This window comes from Furipterus horrens, unplaced genomic scaffold, assembly GCF_987537825.1.
Source record: "Furipterus horrens unplaced genomic scaffold, mFurHor1.1.pri manual_scaffold_1, whole genome shotgun sequence".
Taxonomy (NCBI): domain Eukaryota; kingdom Metazoa; phylum Chordata; class Mammalia; order Chiroptera; family Furipteridae; genus Furipterus; species Furipterus horrens.
In genome coordinates this window covers 60,453,107-60,470,683 of record NW_028327171.1, presented here as the reverse complement: position 1 = coordinate 60,470,683, position 17,577 = coordinate 60,453,107, and the positions used below count along the sequence as shown (strand labels likewise).

Genomic DNA, 17,577 nt, shown 5'->3' with positions numbered 1-17,577 from the left:
AATAGAAGATACATTTTGGAATGTGTTTTATTTTTCTCATATTAACACATAAAATGATAAAACCACACTGTGAAAACCTGACTGTGGAGAAACTGAGTATTCTCATCTCTTTCTGGTGACCCACTCTTTATCACCTTTGAAAATATTCAAAATAATACTTTGTGCTGGGTTTAAACTTTACTTCAAGCAAAGAAAGGTAGTCAAAAGCTTTTGTTTAAAGCTATTTGCTAAGTTGCTACTGAGAGAAAATAAAGCAAGAAGAAATAATATAGGACTTAAATGAACAAGAGTCAGGCTATGCTGAAGCTTTATTTAGGGATAATTGAAGATTGACATTGTGGTGAAAGGCACAAAGAAGAATTAATTGGCTTATACAAAACTGAGAGCAATTCTTTAGGAAGTGTGCTTGAGGATATTCTTGGCAATATATTTGACAGCTAGCATTGTCTCTGGAAGGAGAAAACCAAATTTGACTTTATCTTGGAGCTCAAAGGCAAATGTGTGTTTGATACCCAGGTTGTAAGCCCAGTCTAAAGAAGAACCTGATGTTGGGTCTGTAAAACATAAGCAGTAAGTATTTAATTAGAAACAAATGCTAATGTTTTTCTTGAAATGGAAATTCACTGGTGTAAAACTAGCAATAAAAATAATTATGTACACAGTTAATTGCAGTAATGAATGGGAGCAGTGGCCTGCATAGTATAGAGTACAGAATGAAATACAATCATAACTTTGGAACCCACCACACATTTTAAATATATGCTGCATTTTCAAAATTACATTTTGCTTGGGTCAGTACCCTAAACTGAGTTTATTTCCTGCACACATTGATGCAGATGGAGATGGTCTGAGCAAGGAGAGCAGCTAAGGAAAATCAACTGAGGTGGGGGTCACTGGTAACTGAAAATCCACCATAAAAATTATACATACAAACTATGCAAAATCACATTCTTTCTAACAGTTCAGGTCTCTTTCTATTCATGTTGATTAGGGTAAACTCTTTTACAGTTAAAAAACCAAGAAAGTTATCTTAAGGATGTATTTAAACCCCTAATTCAAATTTTCCATGGCAACTTTTATGAAATTTTACTAAAAATGGAATTATTTGGTAAAAAGATTAAAAATAGAAACATATCTAGAAGTTATATACTTATAAGATTTATGTAAGTGCATATAAATACTAAAATATATTCATGTATATTTTGCTTTACATAATTATATAACTATGTTTTTGTACATAAAATAATATATGTTCCAGGACAAGTGTTGAGTTCAATTGACATTAACATTTTAGGTTTTAAAGCTAAGAATTCAAAGCTGTGATGAAAAAAAGAGAGAAAGAATATTTTGGTGTAAGCAGATAAGGCTGGCTCTTAAATTATTCAACAAATATTTATTAAACTTTAATATGTACAGTGCACTTCACTTGGCATTGTGGAGGGTGGGTGGTGCAGGTGCAGAGATGAAGATGCCATTGGTGTCTTTGGGAACTTAGAATTTAGGGGAGAGAAGTCAGAGATGCAAATCAGTTGAGACTAGACAGAATAAAATATCTTATGAAGATATTAAGGAAAAAAGAGATTACACCTGGTGACGATGATGGCATTTCATATTCAATGCCTTCATGATGGAGGTGGTATTTGAGGTGTGCCCTGAAGAAAGGTACTTTTCCAGATGGAGATGGGAAAGAGGCATTCTGGCCAGTGAACCACATGAATGGAAAAGCATGGATGCATTTTTAGGAACCAGTGATATCCAGTTGAATTGGAACAAATTAGAGCAGTGAGAATTTGTAGGTAAAACTCAGAAAACCTGACAAATCAGGACACAGTGTTATGTTCAGGAGGCAATAGCAGCCATTTCAGTACTTAGGATGGTTAATCTGGACTGGAAAAAGCAGAGGCCAGTTAGGAGGTATTGTGAAATGAAAGCCTGAACTAGGATAGACCCACCACACTGGGAACAGAATTGAGGGCTCTATGTAAGAAACATTGGAATGAAAGAGTCACAGAACTTGATAAAATTATTGAGATTTCAATCTGGATGACTGAAAAAAAATCCACTTTATTAACAGAAACAGAGACTCAGAAAGGGTAGTGACAGGGAAAAGAAAGAGTAAAGAAAGTAAGGCATAAAGATATGCTTAGCGCTGGCTGCTATGGCTCAGAGGACTGAGCACCAGCCTGCGAACCTGTCAGGGCACATGCCTGGGTTGCGGGCCCGGTCCCCAGCTGGGGACACACAAGAGACAATCACACACTGATCTATCTCCCCTCCCTTACCCTCTCTCTAAAAATAAATAAATAAAATATATATTTTTAAAAAAGATGCTTAGATCAGTCAGGAACCTGGGAAAATTAATTTTGACATTTTGACAGAAGCATCATAGATGAAATTAGTTTGCATAAAATTGATTCTTTTATTATTATTAATGTTCCTTCTTGGTTCTAGAAAATTTCTTTGATCTGAAATTTACTTTATCTGATATTTCATATGGCCACTCCTTCTCTGATTAATGTTTTTATGGTATATCTTTTTGCAGCCTTTCCATCTCAATCTATCTATGTTATATTTGAATTGGATTACTTATAGTGTATTGCTGAATCATATATTTTAAAATCTATTTTCCAATCTCTGTCTTTTAATTAATTAATATATTTAGGTAAATTATTGTCAGGAGTTAAATCTGTCATCTTATTATTTAATTTTTGTTTGTTCCCTTTGTTTTTATTACTCTGAAATAGGAATTTATTTTATATTTAATATATTTAATTATATTCAATATTTTATTTTATTGCCTTCTGCTTTGTTACATGAACATTTTTTAGGATTCCCTTTTGCTTTATTTATAATAATGTTTTTGAGTATAGTTTTCTTAGTGGTTGCTCCAGATATTATAGTATACATACATAATTTATTAAAACCTATAAGTATCAATGTTTTATCATGTCAGGTGAGATATAAAAAGCTTGCATTTAGTTCCTTTTTCCTTTTCCATTTTTTAAATACAATTGTGTTGAGTACCTCTATGTATATATTGAGCATCATAAATTAGGTGGGGTTATACTTTTTTAAAAAGATTTTTATTTATTTACTTTTTGGAGAAAGGGGAAGGGAGAAAGAGAGTGAGAAACATCAATGTGTGAGAGATATATCAATTGGTTGCCTCTCGCATGCCCCCAACTAGGCACCTGGTCTGCAACCCAGGCATATGCCCTGCCTGGGAATCAAACCAGTGACCTTTAGGTCTGCAGGCTGGTACTCAATCCACTGAACCACACCAGCCAGGGCTGGAGTTATAATTTTTGATTCACTCATCAGGAGGGAAAGAGAATCTATTTCATTCATTCATTCATTCCTTCATTCATTACCTAATCTATTGTTCTTTTTTCTTTTCTACAGTTTCAAGACTTTTTCTGTTATCATTTCTTCATTACTTGGAGAGCTTCCTTTAGCCATTTTAAAAAGGTATGTCTGTAGTTGACAAATTCTCTTAGATTTCCGTTGAGAGCATCTTTATTTTTCTACATTTCTGAGGGATATTTTTACTGAATATAGAATTTTTGGTTGCTAGTCCTTTTAGCATTGAAAAATGTCACTTCTTTTTGGTCTTTCATGATTTCAAAGGAAAACATGTTGGCATTTGAATTATTTTTCCCCTATAAATTATTTCTCTGTGGCTGCCTTCAAGAGTTTGCTACCTTCAAGAGTTTTTTTTTTGTCTTTCAGTTTTAGAATTTTAGTATGATGTGGTTCAATGTGGGCTTCTTTGAGTTTATCCTGTTTGGGTTCACTCAGCTTCTAAGGTATATTAGCTTATGTCTTTAGGAAATTTAGAACGTTCCAGTCTTTATTTCTTCAAGTATTTTTTTTATACCCCCTCTTTCTTCCTCCTCTCTTTTGGACTTGGATGACATGAATGTTGGAGCTTTTGTTATTATGCCACAGATTCCTAGAGCTTTGCTCATATATATATATATATATATATATTTTTTTTTTTTTCCATTTTAGGTTGTTTTCTCTTCTGATTGGGTGAATTCTCTTGTTCTATCTTCAAATTCACTGAATCTTCCTTCCATCATATTCATTCTACTATTGAAATCACTCCAGTGAGTTTTTTAATATTTAAGTTATTGTATTGTTCAGTTTTATAATTTCCATTTGGTTCTTTTTCACATCTTGCATTCCTCTGGTGAGATTTCCTATATTACATTTGTTTCATGGCTATGTAATGCTTGATGAGGCATTTTCATGATTGTAACTTTGAAATTCTTGTTAGATGATACCAACATCTAAATCATCATCTTAGTGTTGGCATCTACTGATTGTCTTTCTTCATTCGAGCTCTGATTTTTCTCTTCTTTGATATAACAAGTGATTTTTGACTGCATACTGGACATTTTAGTTATTACGTTAAATCTGAAATCTTAACTGAAATATATTTTAGCAATAGTCACCTTATTTGGGTTTTGCATGCAGGCCCTGCATGGTCTTCTATTGTGACTTGTGGTTCAATTGACAGTGGAGTTTTTAGAGCCTTTACATTGCCATTTCGGTCTGGTTAGTTTACTTAGTGCCATGGAGTTACCACTGATTCCTGCAGGTGCCTGCCACATGGAGGAAAGGTGCTTTCCTAGCTGGGCTGCTTGGTGCCTCTAGGTAGCAAATGCAGGCTCCACCTTGTGAGGATAGAGAGCACTTCTATGATGAGGAAAGTAGTAGGAGGGGCCTGAAGAGAGAACCTTGTGAAATATCTACATATTATACCTAATTTTTGGAAAATGTCTACTTTTAGAAGCAGTCAGCAGAGACAGAATAGAAAAGAAGGATGAGAAGGCAAAACAGGAGAGTCTTGTGTTAAGGAAGAAAGAAGAATGGCAAGAAGGAATATCAACAGGATCTAGCGTGGCATGGATTTTGTGGAGCATGTAAGCTGAGATACCTGTACTAGCTTTAGTGATCAAGAAGACTGCAGTTTTTAGCTAGAATTGAGTTTAAGTTCATTAGGAAAAAAGCACATAAGGCAAGAGTTTGGTAGCAACAGAAGTAAGGAAAATAGAAATTGTGATTTAGAGTATGTTAGATATTTTAATAAACTGGGCCAGTTTCTAGCTGTACTAACTCTCCACTTGCAGTTAAATAAACTCTTCTGTTTCAAAGAATTAAAGACTATGGCTATTCTATGGTGACAAATTTACTTTATGTGAAATTTCTCATTAAGTTTATATATTTGTCCAGAAGGTATCCAGCCATGGATAGAGACATTTATTGAAGAAGATACAATATACAAGAAACATTATACATAAGACAATGACACCCCTGTCCCCTTCAAAGTAGGTGCCTTGGGACCTCACACAGTTCTCCCAATTGCCCTCAGCTGCCCTGTTGTAGTTTCTTGAATTTCTTCAATTGTCTGAAATCTCGTCCCTTTCAGAGGTGATTTTAGTACAGTATTGAGAAAAGCCAGAAGTCTCAGGGCACCAAATCTTGGCTGTAAGGGTCTGAGTTACTTGGGAAATTTAACGTTTTGCCAAAAAACTCTGCTTGAGGCATGATGTATGAGTGTGTGCATTGTGGTGATGAAGCTGCCAGTCACCAATATGCCAATAGCTGCAGCCTTCTGAATCATCTGAATAGTCTCCATGGAGGAGTGTTCAAACTTAACGCACAATTTGATGCAGATTTGTTGTTCTACTTGCTCAGTCATTTTGACTGTGACAGCCACACAGTACACATGCTCACTCAATGACATCTACTGCCTCCACTGATTAGTATAGTGAATTCATCATTGTTCATACATGCACATTTCAGCCCCCTCTCTGTGGCTGCCAGGTTACGTTGATGTCATGCAAACAATTCTTGTTATATTAACAATGGCTGGACTTTTTCGGGACAGACCCTACATACACACACATACACACACACACACACACACACACACAGTGGTTTTTCATAATTGTGTGATGTTATTGAGTATAATACATTTTCTTTTATGATACCACTTTTTGTATCTTCAAAACCTTAAATTTATAAACCAACATTATAGTAAGGCATACAATAAATGCAACATTAAAAGCTTTTTACTTGTAAAAATATATACTTATAGAACTGAATTTGTTGAACATGTTATTTAGCCTATTTATCTCCTTCTGTACCTACTAAAATATGTGTATATTTATAAAATATAATAACAATCGCTCGCTAAATTAACTCATTTTATTAATTTCTATCACAACCTTATGATTTAAGTACCAACTGCTGGTCTTCAGAAGAGGAAAACTGTATTCAGAGTTTGTGCTATTAACCATATAGTGTACTACCCACCATATGTCAATCTATAGTTCTCCCAGTAAAGAGTCTTCACTGAGTTCTACAAGATAATTTTTTTGTTGACAATATTTTCTTAATATATTGACATTAAAATTTCTTTTTACTCCTTTCAAGGCACATTATGTACAAGGAATTTACTGTAATATAATTAAAACAAGTCAAAATAAAACTGAACTGAACTAGGAATCCAGTTTTAGCTCAAAGGAATTTTCATAAAGTGATGCTGTGAATTAATATATTTTCCTTTTTTAGAAAAAATTTTATTGACATGCATTAAACATAATAACCTGCACTTTTATATCAACACTAAGAGAAAATTCTATTTGAAGCAACAGAGCTGAAGCTAGAGATACAGGGTCATAAAGTGCAATATTTTCTCTGCCCTTCTGTTGTTCCTTAATATAATCTCAGCTTGAATTTCTCTTGGTAGCTAGATATTGGGTGTTGTGAGCTACAAATTTGAGGTCTTGATTTTATCCTTTTCAAAACGTATTGTAGAAAATAGTATGAGGTTGAGAAATAGGAGCAAATCTGGCAGTTTTGGTGTATGGAAAGGCAATAAAAGAGACACTTTGAAATTAACTTTTTAATTCATGATGTGACTCACAAATGGATATTAACAATGATGCAAGTAACCTGGTTTCTATTAATTCAATGAACTATTTTTGCTAACCAGATACTATGGTTAGTTATTTCTAAGATGGTATAGGATTAGATATACTGTCAATATGCAAATGTAAACATTTCATAATCTTTTAACGTCAATTTTTGTGGGATCTAAATGTTGCTGCTTTGTGGCAGGATACTTGGCATACCATTATGCTTTGGCATGCTGATTTTTGTTTCTATTCTGCTTAAATGTAATAAAATCTTCCTGTATGTCAATTTTACAGTCTACAAATGAGGGATTTAGTTAAGACCAGTGGTTCTCAACACTAGTTTCATCTTAGAATCACTTCAGGTATGTTAAAAACAATGTGAGTGCTTGAGCCCCACCACAGACTAATGAAATCACAATGTTTTGGGGTGGGGCCTAACCATCCATATTTGAAGAGCTTCTCAGATGACTCTAATGGAAAGTGAGGCTTAAGAACCATGAATTTAGATCAATGATTTTGAACTGGCGTGCTGCAAGAGGCACAAAGGTGTGCTACAAGAAACTTTAAAACATGCAATATTTGACTATTTAGTCAGGGGCATTGACCTTTTTCCCTTAGATTGTCAAATAAAAACAAAACAAAACAAAGCACAATAGCCAATACAACAATAGCCATCTTGTGTGAATGAATCAAAATTATACCAATTTCTGTCAGATTGGCAAAAAATTAATATATTTTAGTTATTAATTTATGTGTGCCATGGGATGAAAAAGGTTGAAAATTACTGAAGTAGATAATCTTTTATGTTTCTTCCTGGTTTAAAGTTTTTTGGTTTTAACTTAAATTTTTTTTTTTCTTTTCTGTATTTGTTTCTTAGGATCAGGTTACAAACATATTTAAATTTTTCTGGAGGTCAGAGATCCTTTCACAATTCGGGTATTAAAAATGCTCCCTCACCTAGAACAAATACTTCAAAAATTTATATGGAACCAAAAAAGAGCCCGAATAGCCACAGCAATTTTGAGGAAGAAGAACACAGTAAGAGGAACCACAATACCTGATACCAAACTATACTACAAGGCCACAGTAATCAAAACAGTCTGGTATTGGCATAAGAACAAACATATAGATCAATGGAACAGAACAGAGAGCCCAGAAATAAACTCAGGTCTATATGGTCAACTAATATTTAACAAAGGGGGAAGGAACATGAAATGGAGTGAAAAGAGTCTCTTCAACAAATGGTGTTGGGAGAACTGGACAGGGACGACATGCAAAAAAATGAAACTAGACCACCAACTTACACCATACACCAGAATAAACTCAAAATGGATCAAAGACTTAAATGTAAGCCGTGAAACCATAAAAGTCCTAGAAGAAAACATAGGAGGAAAATTTCAGATATCCCACGTAGCAACATTTTCACTGATATATCTCCTAAGGCAAGGGAAATAAAGGAAAAAATAAACAAATGAGACTACATCAAACTAAAAAGTTTCTGCTCAGCTAAAGAAAACATCAGCAAGATGAAAAGGAAACCAACCATATGGGAAAATATATTTGCCAATGATATCTCAGACAAGGGATTGATCTCCAAAATATATAAAGAACTCATATGACTCAACACCAAGAAGACAGACAACCCAACTCAAAAATGGGCAAAGGACCTGAACAAACACTTCTCTAAAGAGGACATACAGAAGGTCCATAGACATATAAAAGAATGCTCAACTAGCTATCAGAGAGATGCAAATAAAAACCACAATGAGATACCACCTCACACCAGTCAGAACGGCCATCATCAACAAATCAACAAACAACTTGTGCTGGAGAGTATGTGGAGAAATGGGAACCCTGGTGCATTGCTGGTGGGAATGCAGACTGGGGCAGGCACTGTGGAAAACAGTATGGAATTACCTCAAAAAACTAAAAATGGAACTGCCTTTTGAACCAGCAATTCCATTGCTAGGATTATATCTGAAAAGTCCTGAAACACCAATTCAAAAGAACCTATGCACCCCTATGTTCATAGCACCACTATTTACAATAAGCAAGTGCTGGAAACAACCTAAATGCCCATCTGTAGATGAGTGGATGAAAAAAACTGTGGTACATTTACACAACGGAGTACTATGTAGCAGAAAGAAAGAAGGAGCTTCTGCCATTTCTGAAAACATGGATGGAACTAGAGAGAATTATGCTTAGCGAAATAAGCCAGGCAATGAAAGATAAATACCTTATGCTTTCACCTATTACAGGAAACTAATAAACAACACAAACAAATGAGCAAAATTGAACCAGAGGTATGTAAACAAGGAGTAGACTAACAGTAACAAGAGGGGAGGCGGGAGGGAGAGAAAGGGGTAAGAAGGGGGAGGGCCTAGTCAAAGAACATGTATGGATGACCCACGGACATGGACAACTGAGTGGGGGCTGAATGTGGGGGAAGGGAGGGACAGGGTGCAGGGAAACAAGAGGGGGAAAAAAGTGAGACAACTGTAATGGAAAAACAAAAAAATTTTTAGTTGGGGAGGAAAATGAAAATATGAAGAATAGAAATGCCAGTTCAGTGAATAATAGAAGGACAAGAATTTTCCTTCACACTGTATATTTTTCTCCCTATTTGATCCCTCCAGAGTTTGGCATTCTAAAGAAGTAAGTAATGACATAAGGTTCTTTGCATAAAACTAATAAGACCAGTTGTTAATAGAGGTTTCTTTTGACAAAGTCTTTGACTGGAATGTCATGCCTAAAGGAGACATGCTTGGGCTCTGGTTGTCACCAAAAAGCCCTGAGGAACTGGGAATGACTTTCGAAGGTAATAAAAGCCCACGAGATAAAAGGCCTGGTACCGTGGTTGGTTGTGCGGTCCACAGCAATCTTTCCAGGGAAGGAATGAAGGTTGTTTTCCTGAAATATGGCTAGCAGGGACCTTAAGTCACAATGGAAAACCAGAAGGACTTGGAAAAGACAGGTGTTTACAGGCAAGGCTGAATGCCAGGTATATATATGGCTCAGCTTCTATGCCCTGAAGGGCAGACTGAAGGTCACCATAAATGTTCCTTGCGTAAGTTCCAGCAAAGCAGAACTAAAGATCATAAGTGATCATTTTCTGCTCTTGTTGTGTTTATACAAATGAAAAAGATAAATTAAAACTGGACTTAATGCAGTCCTTTTAATGACAAGGAGGGTAATCTTAAGGAGAAAAATCGTTATTCAAGGAAAATCACAATGCTCAGTGGTAGACTATAAAGTAGTGCAGCTAACCGTCTTTAAAGTTTCTTTTCATTTAAAATATGTTTTCATTTGAAAGTTAAACTATGTCTGTGGTATCATCAAAGATGTTCAATTTACAGGCAAGAAGAATGTCAAATGCCTTGCAAATGGATGTCTTTCCAATAAGACAGTTTCACAAATTTAGAGACTTGTTTGTCGGTTATGTTACAGAAATTAACATATGTTTTCTGTTTTCAAAGGGCATAAGCCTATGATCTCATTACCTAAGTGATTGTCAGTACGTGTAGGCCTCACTTAATCCTGTCTTCAGCCCTGCCTCCTGAGACCCAACGGTTTGGTTGAACTAAGTGGCTGGGTTGGTGAAGTGTGGGGTGGTCTGTGGGCTTCACTTTATAAAACCGGTTTCTCTTTTTTATCCTAATGGCTTGGACAGAAAGGGACCACAGGTATGGGGGGTGGGGGGAACTTAAAATATTTCCCTCAGCCCAAACTAATTATATTGGGCAAAAGGGTTTTGGACAGGTGAGATGTGCCTGACACACCTTCCTCCAAAAAAGTCCTTTTTTTCCCTAATGTGGGACATTGAAAAATTAATCCCTGCCTTCTGTTATCTAGTGGTTATGGATTGAATGATGTCTTTTAACCCTTTTCGCCAAATCTGTTGCCCCAGAATACAACAAGGATGCCAGCCTGTTAAACCAAGCACGCTGTTGTCCAGAGACAGCCAACTGACCTGGAGTCTGCACAATCCTTTCCCATGTGGGAAGGCCACCTTCCCCTCCACACCCCCACTCTTATTAGGAAATTCTGGACCCAAGGGTAGGTCGGACGATGATCATGTCCAGCTTGAAGCAGCTAGAGGAGCTCAAGACCTTCGCCCATTGTCCTTTGTAAGATTATAAAGGGTCTTAAGTCTGAGAGGGAGGGATTGTTATTTTTTATTGTTAAAATAATTAATTAATCATTTATTTATTAAAAAAAAGAAGAAGAATATATGAAAGGGTGAATCGGGAGAGCTTGTATGTACGACTCATGGGCATGGACTTGCGGGGGATTGTTGGGGGGTGCTGGGTGGAGGGGAGCAAAGGGGAATAAAATTGGAACTATTATAACTATATAATCAATAAAATATACTTTAAAAAAATGCTCCCTCAGACATTTTCTTTTGTCGCTATCAAACCAAAGAGAGAAGAATACTGGGAAGTGCTGGATGGATGCTTTCCCAAAATCCTGGACTTGTTAAGTAACAATCAGGATATTGGAATGACTAAAGTTAATTGTGGAGGGCCTTTATTTTCTATTCTTACCAAGTCAGCCACATTTCGACCCTTTCTCATGACTGCTTAACATTCGATCAGTTGTTTTATTAAGCAGTCACTGCTAAAAATTTTGAACATCTATGAAGCTGCTGCAGCCCCTTATGAAAGAGGCAATTCTACCTAAATCTGAATTCCTCTAAAAATCTTTTAATATTATATAATAAAAACTATTAAAATACTGCTACACAGCTGTACAGAATAGTAATTCCTCCTCACCCTCTCTCTCATTTTGAAAGTAGCACATGAAGGCATGGAGCTATGGTACCTTTGGCTATCGTTCAGTCAGAACGTAACTCCTTGAAAGTATTCATTGTGTCTAATTCTTCTTACCTATCTCCCCAAGCTCCAAAGTGCTGGGTAATTATTAGGTAGGTGCTCCGTAAATTAAATGATTGTTATGCAATGCTATGCATAGCTCTACTATGCTCATGATTTACATATATAGATGTGGAAAGTGTGTAACAATCCTTTAATTTTCTAGTTGCCATTTGTAAAGCCTGTCCTTGTTTGGAACGCTTTGTTTTTTGATGCTAAGAATATCTGTGTGTTTTTCCTGCTTATGCTGTAAGAGTTGCTCTGAGTGGCTTACCTGGCCCTGCAATTTCTCAGTATCCACTAAGTAGGCTGCTGTTTTAAACTGGTGTTCTAGTCTACTCTCTGGTTCTTTGCTTGCTTTTTGTCCACTCACGTAGGTAGATAGATCATGTTTTGAAACCTTATTGTCATCCACCTGTATGTAGAATGAATTCCTGGCATGGCTATGTTTCAGCATGATCTATTTGTATGCTGGCACTTGGCCGTTCATTGTACTTTTTCTTCAGCCCTTTGGGAATGACTGGTTGATCGGAGATTGCTGATGAATGTTTTCTAGGAATGGGACTTGCCTGTTTTTTTTTTCTTTTCTTTTCTTTCTTTCTCTTTTTTAGTCATTTATCTAATTCCATCAAAAAGCTGCCAATAAGTTGGCTCTAAAACTTGTATTCAGTGACTACAGCATTTTCAAATTTCATAGCAATTATTGAGAATATAGGCTTTTAGTTCAAAGTTTATACTTTTAGCTTGGGCTAGGGAAGTGGTTTATAAAGTATAGCCAGGGAGAGTTATTGCAAGGAATTCATAGGTTTACAAGCACATATTCACTTTTTCAGTCCATGAATTCTAAAAATATAATAGAAATAAGCATGTGTTGTCCATGAAATGGAGTCTTCATGCTAAAAATTTTGGCTATCAGAGCTCTAGAGAGTGATGCATGCTAAATCAAGTCTAGTCTCGTGGTTTCAATCCACATTCACTCTTTTTGGATAAGTTAGAACACCATTTTCAATGAGCAAGTTTATGGGAACTATTCTTGATGTCCATGCCCTGTATTGTGCTAGATATTTGGTGGTATAAGAGGGGATCAGATATATGATCCTTACTTTTGAGGAATTAAATTTTGTTAAGAAGTTAAGGTTTTGTGAGCAGCTTCATTGGGAATTTTCTGTTAAGTTTGGGCCTAAGAACTGAAGCTCAGAAATGATTTGCAGAAAAGGCAATTTTTACTAAAGTATTTCCAAACTAACACCAATGGGATCTAGCTATGAGAGCAGACACAATATCACTTTCCAGGGTCCAAATTAATGATTTTGATTGGTGAAAAACAAATGAATTTACTTTCATTGCTTTAATATGAAAAAGCCTAATTACTGTAACTGCAAAAACCAAATGGGTAAGCAGTATGCACAGTGGTCAAAATCACAGGCTTTGGGTTTTGTTAAAACCTGGGAATGAATCCCAGTTTAGCTAGTTACAAGTATTGCTCAGGTCATAAGGTGCTGTGAGGATTAATTGAGATTGTTAAAATCAAGGGCTATGCACAGTGCCTGACTTGTAGGAAATATAAGTCAATAATTTAAAGTGCAGAAATAAGTCTAAAAATAGTACAGAGTAAGAAGTGGTGCTGAGGCACTAAAACAGAACAACAGAACTAGAACCCTGTGACCCCCTTTCTTAATCCACCATATAGATTTCAGCTGAACACAATGGAAAGTGGCTGGCAAGAGAGACAGGAAACTAGTTTTATATGATTAAAGAGGCTCAAACTGTTGGCCTACCGATTTTTCCACCAAGAGCTAGGGAAAAGACTGTGCTTTCCTGGGAGACTAGCTCAAGTAAGAAAGAGTCCAATTAAAGTTAAAATGATTAAAAGAAAACAGTATCAACTCTGCCCCAACTAATTCTTACTACTGCTGCGAGGATAAAGCATTGAGTGATTGGTGGGCACAGGAAGCGGGATGAGTTAAACTGTATATTTGTCTTGATTTAGTAACTTTCATTGACTTTGTAGCCTTGTAAAAAGTTCAGTATAATTTGTTTTAGAAAAATATCCTAACCAATGGCAGATTTTATCTCCCAGATGCACATATAATTTAAAATCACCTGTTAAAACTAAAGGTTAAATTAGCAATTCCAAATGTTCTAATCCTAATTTACAAATTCTATAACTTGCTTTACTATTTATAAAAAAGAATTAAGGAAAATGACACGTTGAGTAATAGGGAAAACTTACAAATTTTTGACACTATTGGGCCATATTTGTAGTGGGTTTCACAGTGAGTTGATAAAACATCAGTGCCGATCTTTGCAACTTTGGTCTAGAGAGAAAGAAAAGTTAGGAAGTTACGTATTATGTAAATGCCATTAATTTATTGAGGATTAAAAAGTAAATTTTACTGGTTACTTAGTATTTGAAGATCAAAATAAAATAAATGGTTAAATGAGAAATTTATTTTCAGTAAGATATATTGTCATTGTGAAGACTTCTAAATGTGAAATCAGTTATCTACAGTAATGTCTTTTCTCATTTTGTGTTCTATACTTTCTTTTCTCTCTCTCCTTCTTTCTCTTCCTCTGTGACTTCCTCCCTCTCTTCATTCCATCACTCCTTACAATAAAATATATCTTTCTCCTTTCTTTCAGATTTTTTTCTGGCTTCATATTTTTTTAGCTTTGAGATATATATATATATATATATATATATATATATATATATATATATATATATATATATATATTTGCCCTGGCTGGTTTAGCTCAGTGGATTGAGCGTCGGCCTGCGAGCTAAGTGTCGCTGGTTCGATCTTCCAGTCAGGGTACATCAGAGAAGGAAAACTCTGACTCCAAAAAACCTCCGCTGCCTTGCGGCATACCTCTTCTGGGGAAAGGCTAAGGGAGTAAACCCCGACAGAAAATCCGGAGCCGGAGTCCCTAAGGCGGTTTGACGTTGTAGTCAACACCGGCAACTCCTGCGGCGCACCTGAAGCCAAGCTGTATCGACTCCGTCTTTCCCTTGGACCCTTCAGCTGCGAAGAGAGGGGGTGTCTGCTGCATGGGCAACAGCAGACCCTCCATATCACCCTGCCCAGGCTCTGTAGCTTCAGCTCCACTGGAGAGGACACTCCAGCGTCATCGCAAGATGTCAATTCAACACGGGAGGAGACAGATGCCGTGTCACTCCCGAGTCGGACTGCACAGCCATTCTCGGCGGTGCAGATAGACACTTAAGAAGCTACACCATCGTCTCTCGAGACGGACGGCTGCCGCCGCCGACGATATATATATATATATATATATATATATATATTTGAGGTATGCCCTGGCTGGTTTAGCTCAGCGGATTGAGCGTCGGCCTGCGAGCTAAGTGTCGCTGGTTCGATCTTCCAGTCAGGGCACACCAGAGAAGGAAAACTCTGACTCCAAAAAACCTCTGCTGCCTTGCGGCATACCTCTTCAGGGGAAAGGCTAAGGGAGTAAACCCCGACAGAAAATCCGGAGCCGGAGTCCCTAAGGCGGTTTGACGTTGTAGTCAACACCGGCAACTCCTGCGGCGCACCTGAACCCAAGCTGTATTGACTCCGTCTTTCCCTTGGACCCTTCAGCTGCGAAGAGAGGGGGGATCTGCTGCATGGGCAACAGCAGACCCTCCATATCACCCTGCCCAGGCTCTGTAGCTTCAGCGTCATCGCAAGATGTCGATTCAACATGGGAGGAGACAGATACCATGTCACTCCCAAGTTGGACTGCACAGCCATTTTCGGCGGTGCAGATAGACTCTTAAGAAGCTACACCATCGTCTCTCGAGACGGACGGCTGCCGCCGCCGACGCCGATATTTGAGGTGACATTGCTTAATAAGATCATGTAAGTTTTAAGTGTACATTTCTATGCTACACAATCTATATATTGCTTTGTGTGCCCATCACCCAAAGTGAAATAATTTGGGCCCATTTACCGTTTACTACCCCCAAACCCCCTTCCCTCTGGTAACCACTATATTGTTGTCTGTATCTCTGAATTTCAGTTTTATATCCTTCATATGACTAAAATTATATGGTTCTTAGCTTTCTCTGACTGACTTATTTCACTTAGCATAATATTCTCAAGGTCCATTCATGTTGTCACTAGGTTCAGACTTTTGTCTTTTCCAAGCCAGTTTCTCCCTTGTTCCTCCTTCCTCTGTCTTTATAGGTTCCACATCATCATAGAACTTTCTCTGCATCAGATTTTAGCATGCCAAGGACAGAAAGGAGGTTGATTCTTTTTTTGTTTTTAAGATTTTATTTATTTATTTTTAGAGAGAGAGGAAGGGAGGGAGAAAGAGCGGAAGAGAAACATCAATGTATGAGAGAAACATCAATGTGCGGTTGCCTCTCTCACGCCCCCAACCAGGGGTTGGCCCGCAATCCAGGCACATGCCCTGACTGGGAACCAAACTGGTGACTCTGGTTCACAGGCCAGCGCTCAATCCACTAAGCCACACCATCCAGGGCTGGTTGACTCTTTTTTAAAAGTTCCGTTAAATTAGTTTTTCTTTCAGAGTAGCATTTCGTGATCTTTAATACACATTAGTGTTTTGTGCTATGTGAATGATTTATTGGAACAAACTTCAGTGGAATATAGTCACTAATATATTTGTAATCTAAATGAAGTTTTATTTTAGTCTATGTGTATAATATATATAACCAGAAATATATATTTTTAAATCAGTTTAGTCGTGTAAAAATTCTTACTTTACATAAATTGTTTGTTGTATATATATGTAGTTTTTAAACCATAACACCATTTTCTTAAGGGCAGATTAAAATTGCATTGCTGTGTCTTTGTATAAGTTATTCATACTCATGGATTCAGATTCTCAACTAGATTGGTTAAATAAATGATTCTATGGGCCCTAGATTGCTTGTATATTTTCTTTGCTGCATATACACACATAGTTTTAATCATTGGTCCAAATCTCTGTTTCAGCTCAAAATTAAATGCTGTTTTGCTGAAACAATTAACTGAAGTCAGAATGACAAATGTGTGTGTCTTAATTTTTTTTTTGTAAAAACTTTGAGGTAGTATTTGAACCATAACTTTTGCTGGATGTGTTGTATTTGTCAACCACCATGGGATTTGGAACATTAATTTTATCTGCTTTATTTCTTTTCTTCTACAGAAATAAAAAAATTTTCTTTTCTTTTCTTTTCTCTTTTTAATCCTCATCTGAGGATATACTTATTGATTTTAGAGAGGGGGAAGGGAGAAGAGAGAGGGAGAGAAACATTGATGTGAGAGAGAAACATCAATTGGTTGCCTCCTGTAGGTACCCTGACTAGGGACTGAACCTGAAACCTAGGCATGTGTTCCGACCAGGAATCAAACCCACAGCCTTTCAATTTACAAGACAATGCTCCAACCAACTGAGACACATTGGCCAGGGCAAATATTTATTTATTTATATGGGTATTCATTTATTCACATTGCCCATTCTTTTAATTCATTGAAACCCATATCTAGAATTTCTTTTAAAAGCCAACAAATTAGTTTCCATAGAATGGAAAAGGCTGCTTAGTGGATCATAGTTCTGAAAAGACTGTTCTTAGTGAGGAAGTGTAACAAACATTCTTTGGATAGTAATGTTCTTTGTTTGTATAGTAAAAGTATTAATATCATTTCTAAGTTGATGGGGAGGATAAAAATACAATGGATACCCTTAAATCTGGTATCTCAGGTATAGGAATAACAGACATCTTTGCTGTTCTATTAGACTTTTGCTGTGTGTAGTTTTACAGT

At 36.6% G+C, this 17,577-nt stretch overlaps 1 protein-coding gene across 1 annotated transcript in view; it reads right to left on the bottom strand.

Annotated features, from left to right (window-relative positions):
* Positions 1 to 393: 393 nt before the first annotated feature.
* Positions 394 to 17,577, bottom strand: part of CPA3 (carboxypeptidase A3) — a 40,007-nt gene continuing 22,823 nt past the window's right edge. Inside the window, 2 exon segments of the mRNA XM_090286412.1 lie at positions 394 to 554; positions 14,034 to 14,118. Of these exon segments, the coding sequence (XP_090142538.1) occupies positions 394 to 554; positions 14,034 to 14,118 (246 nt within the window).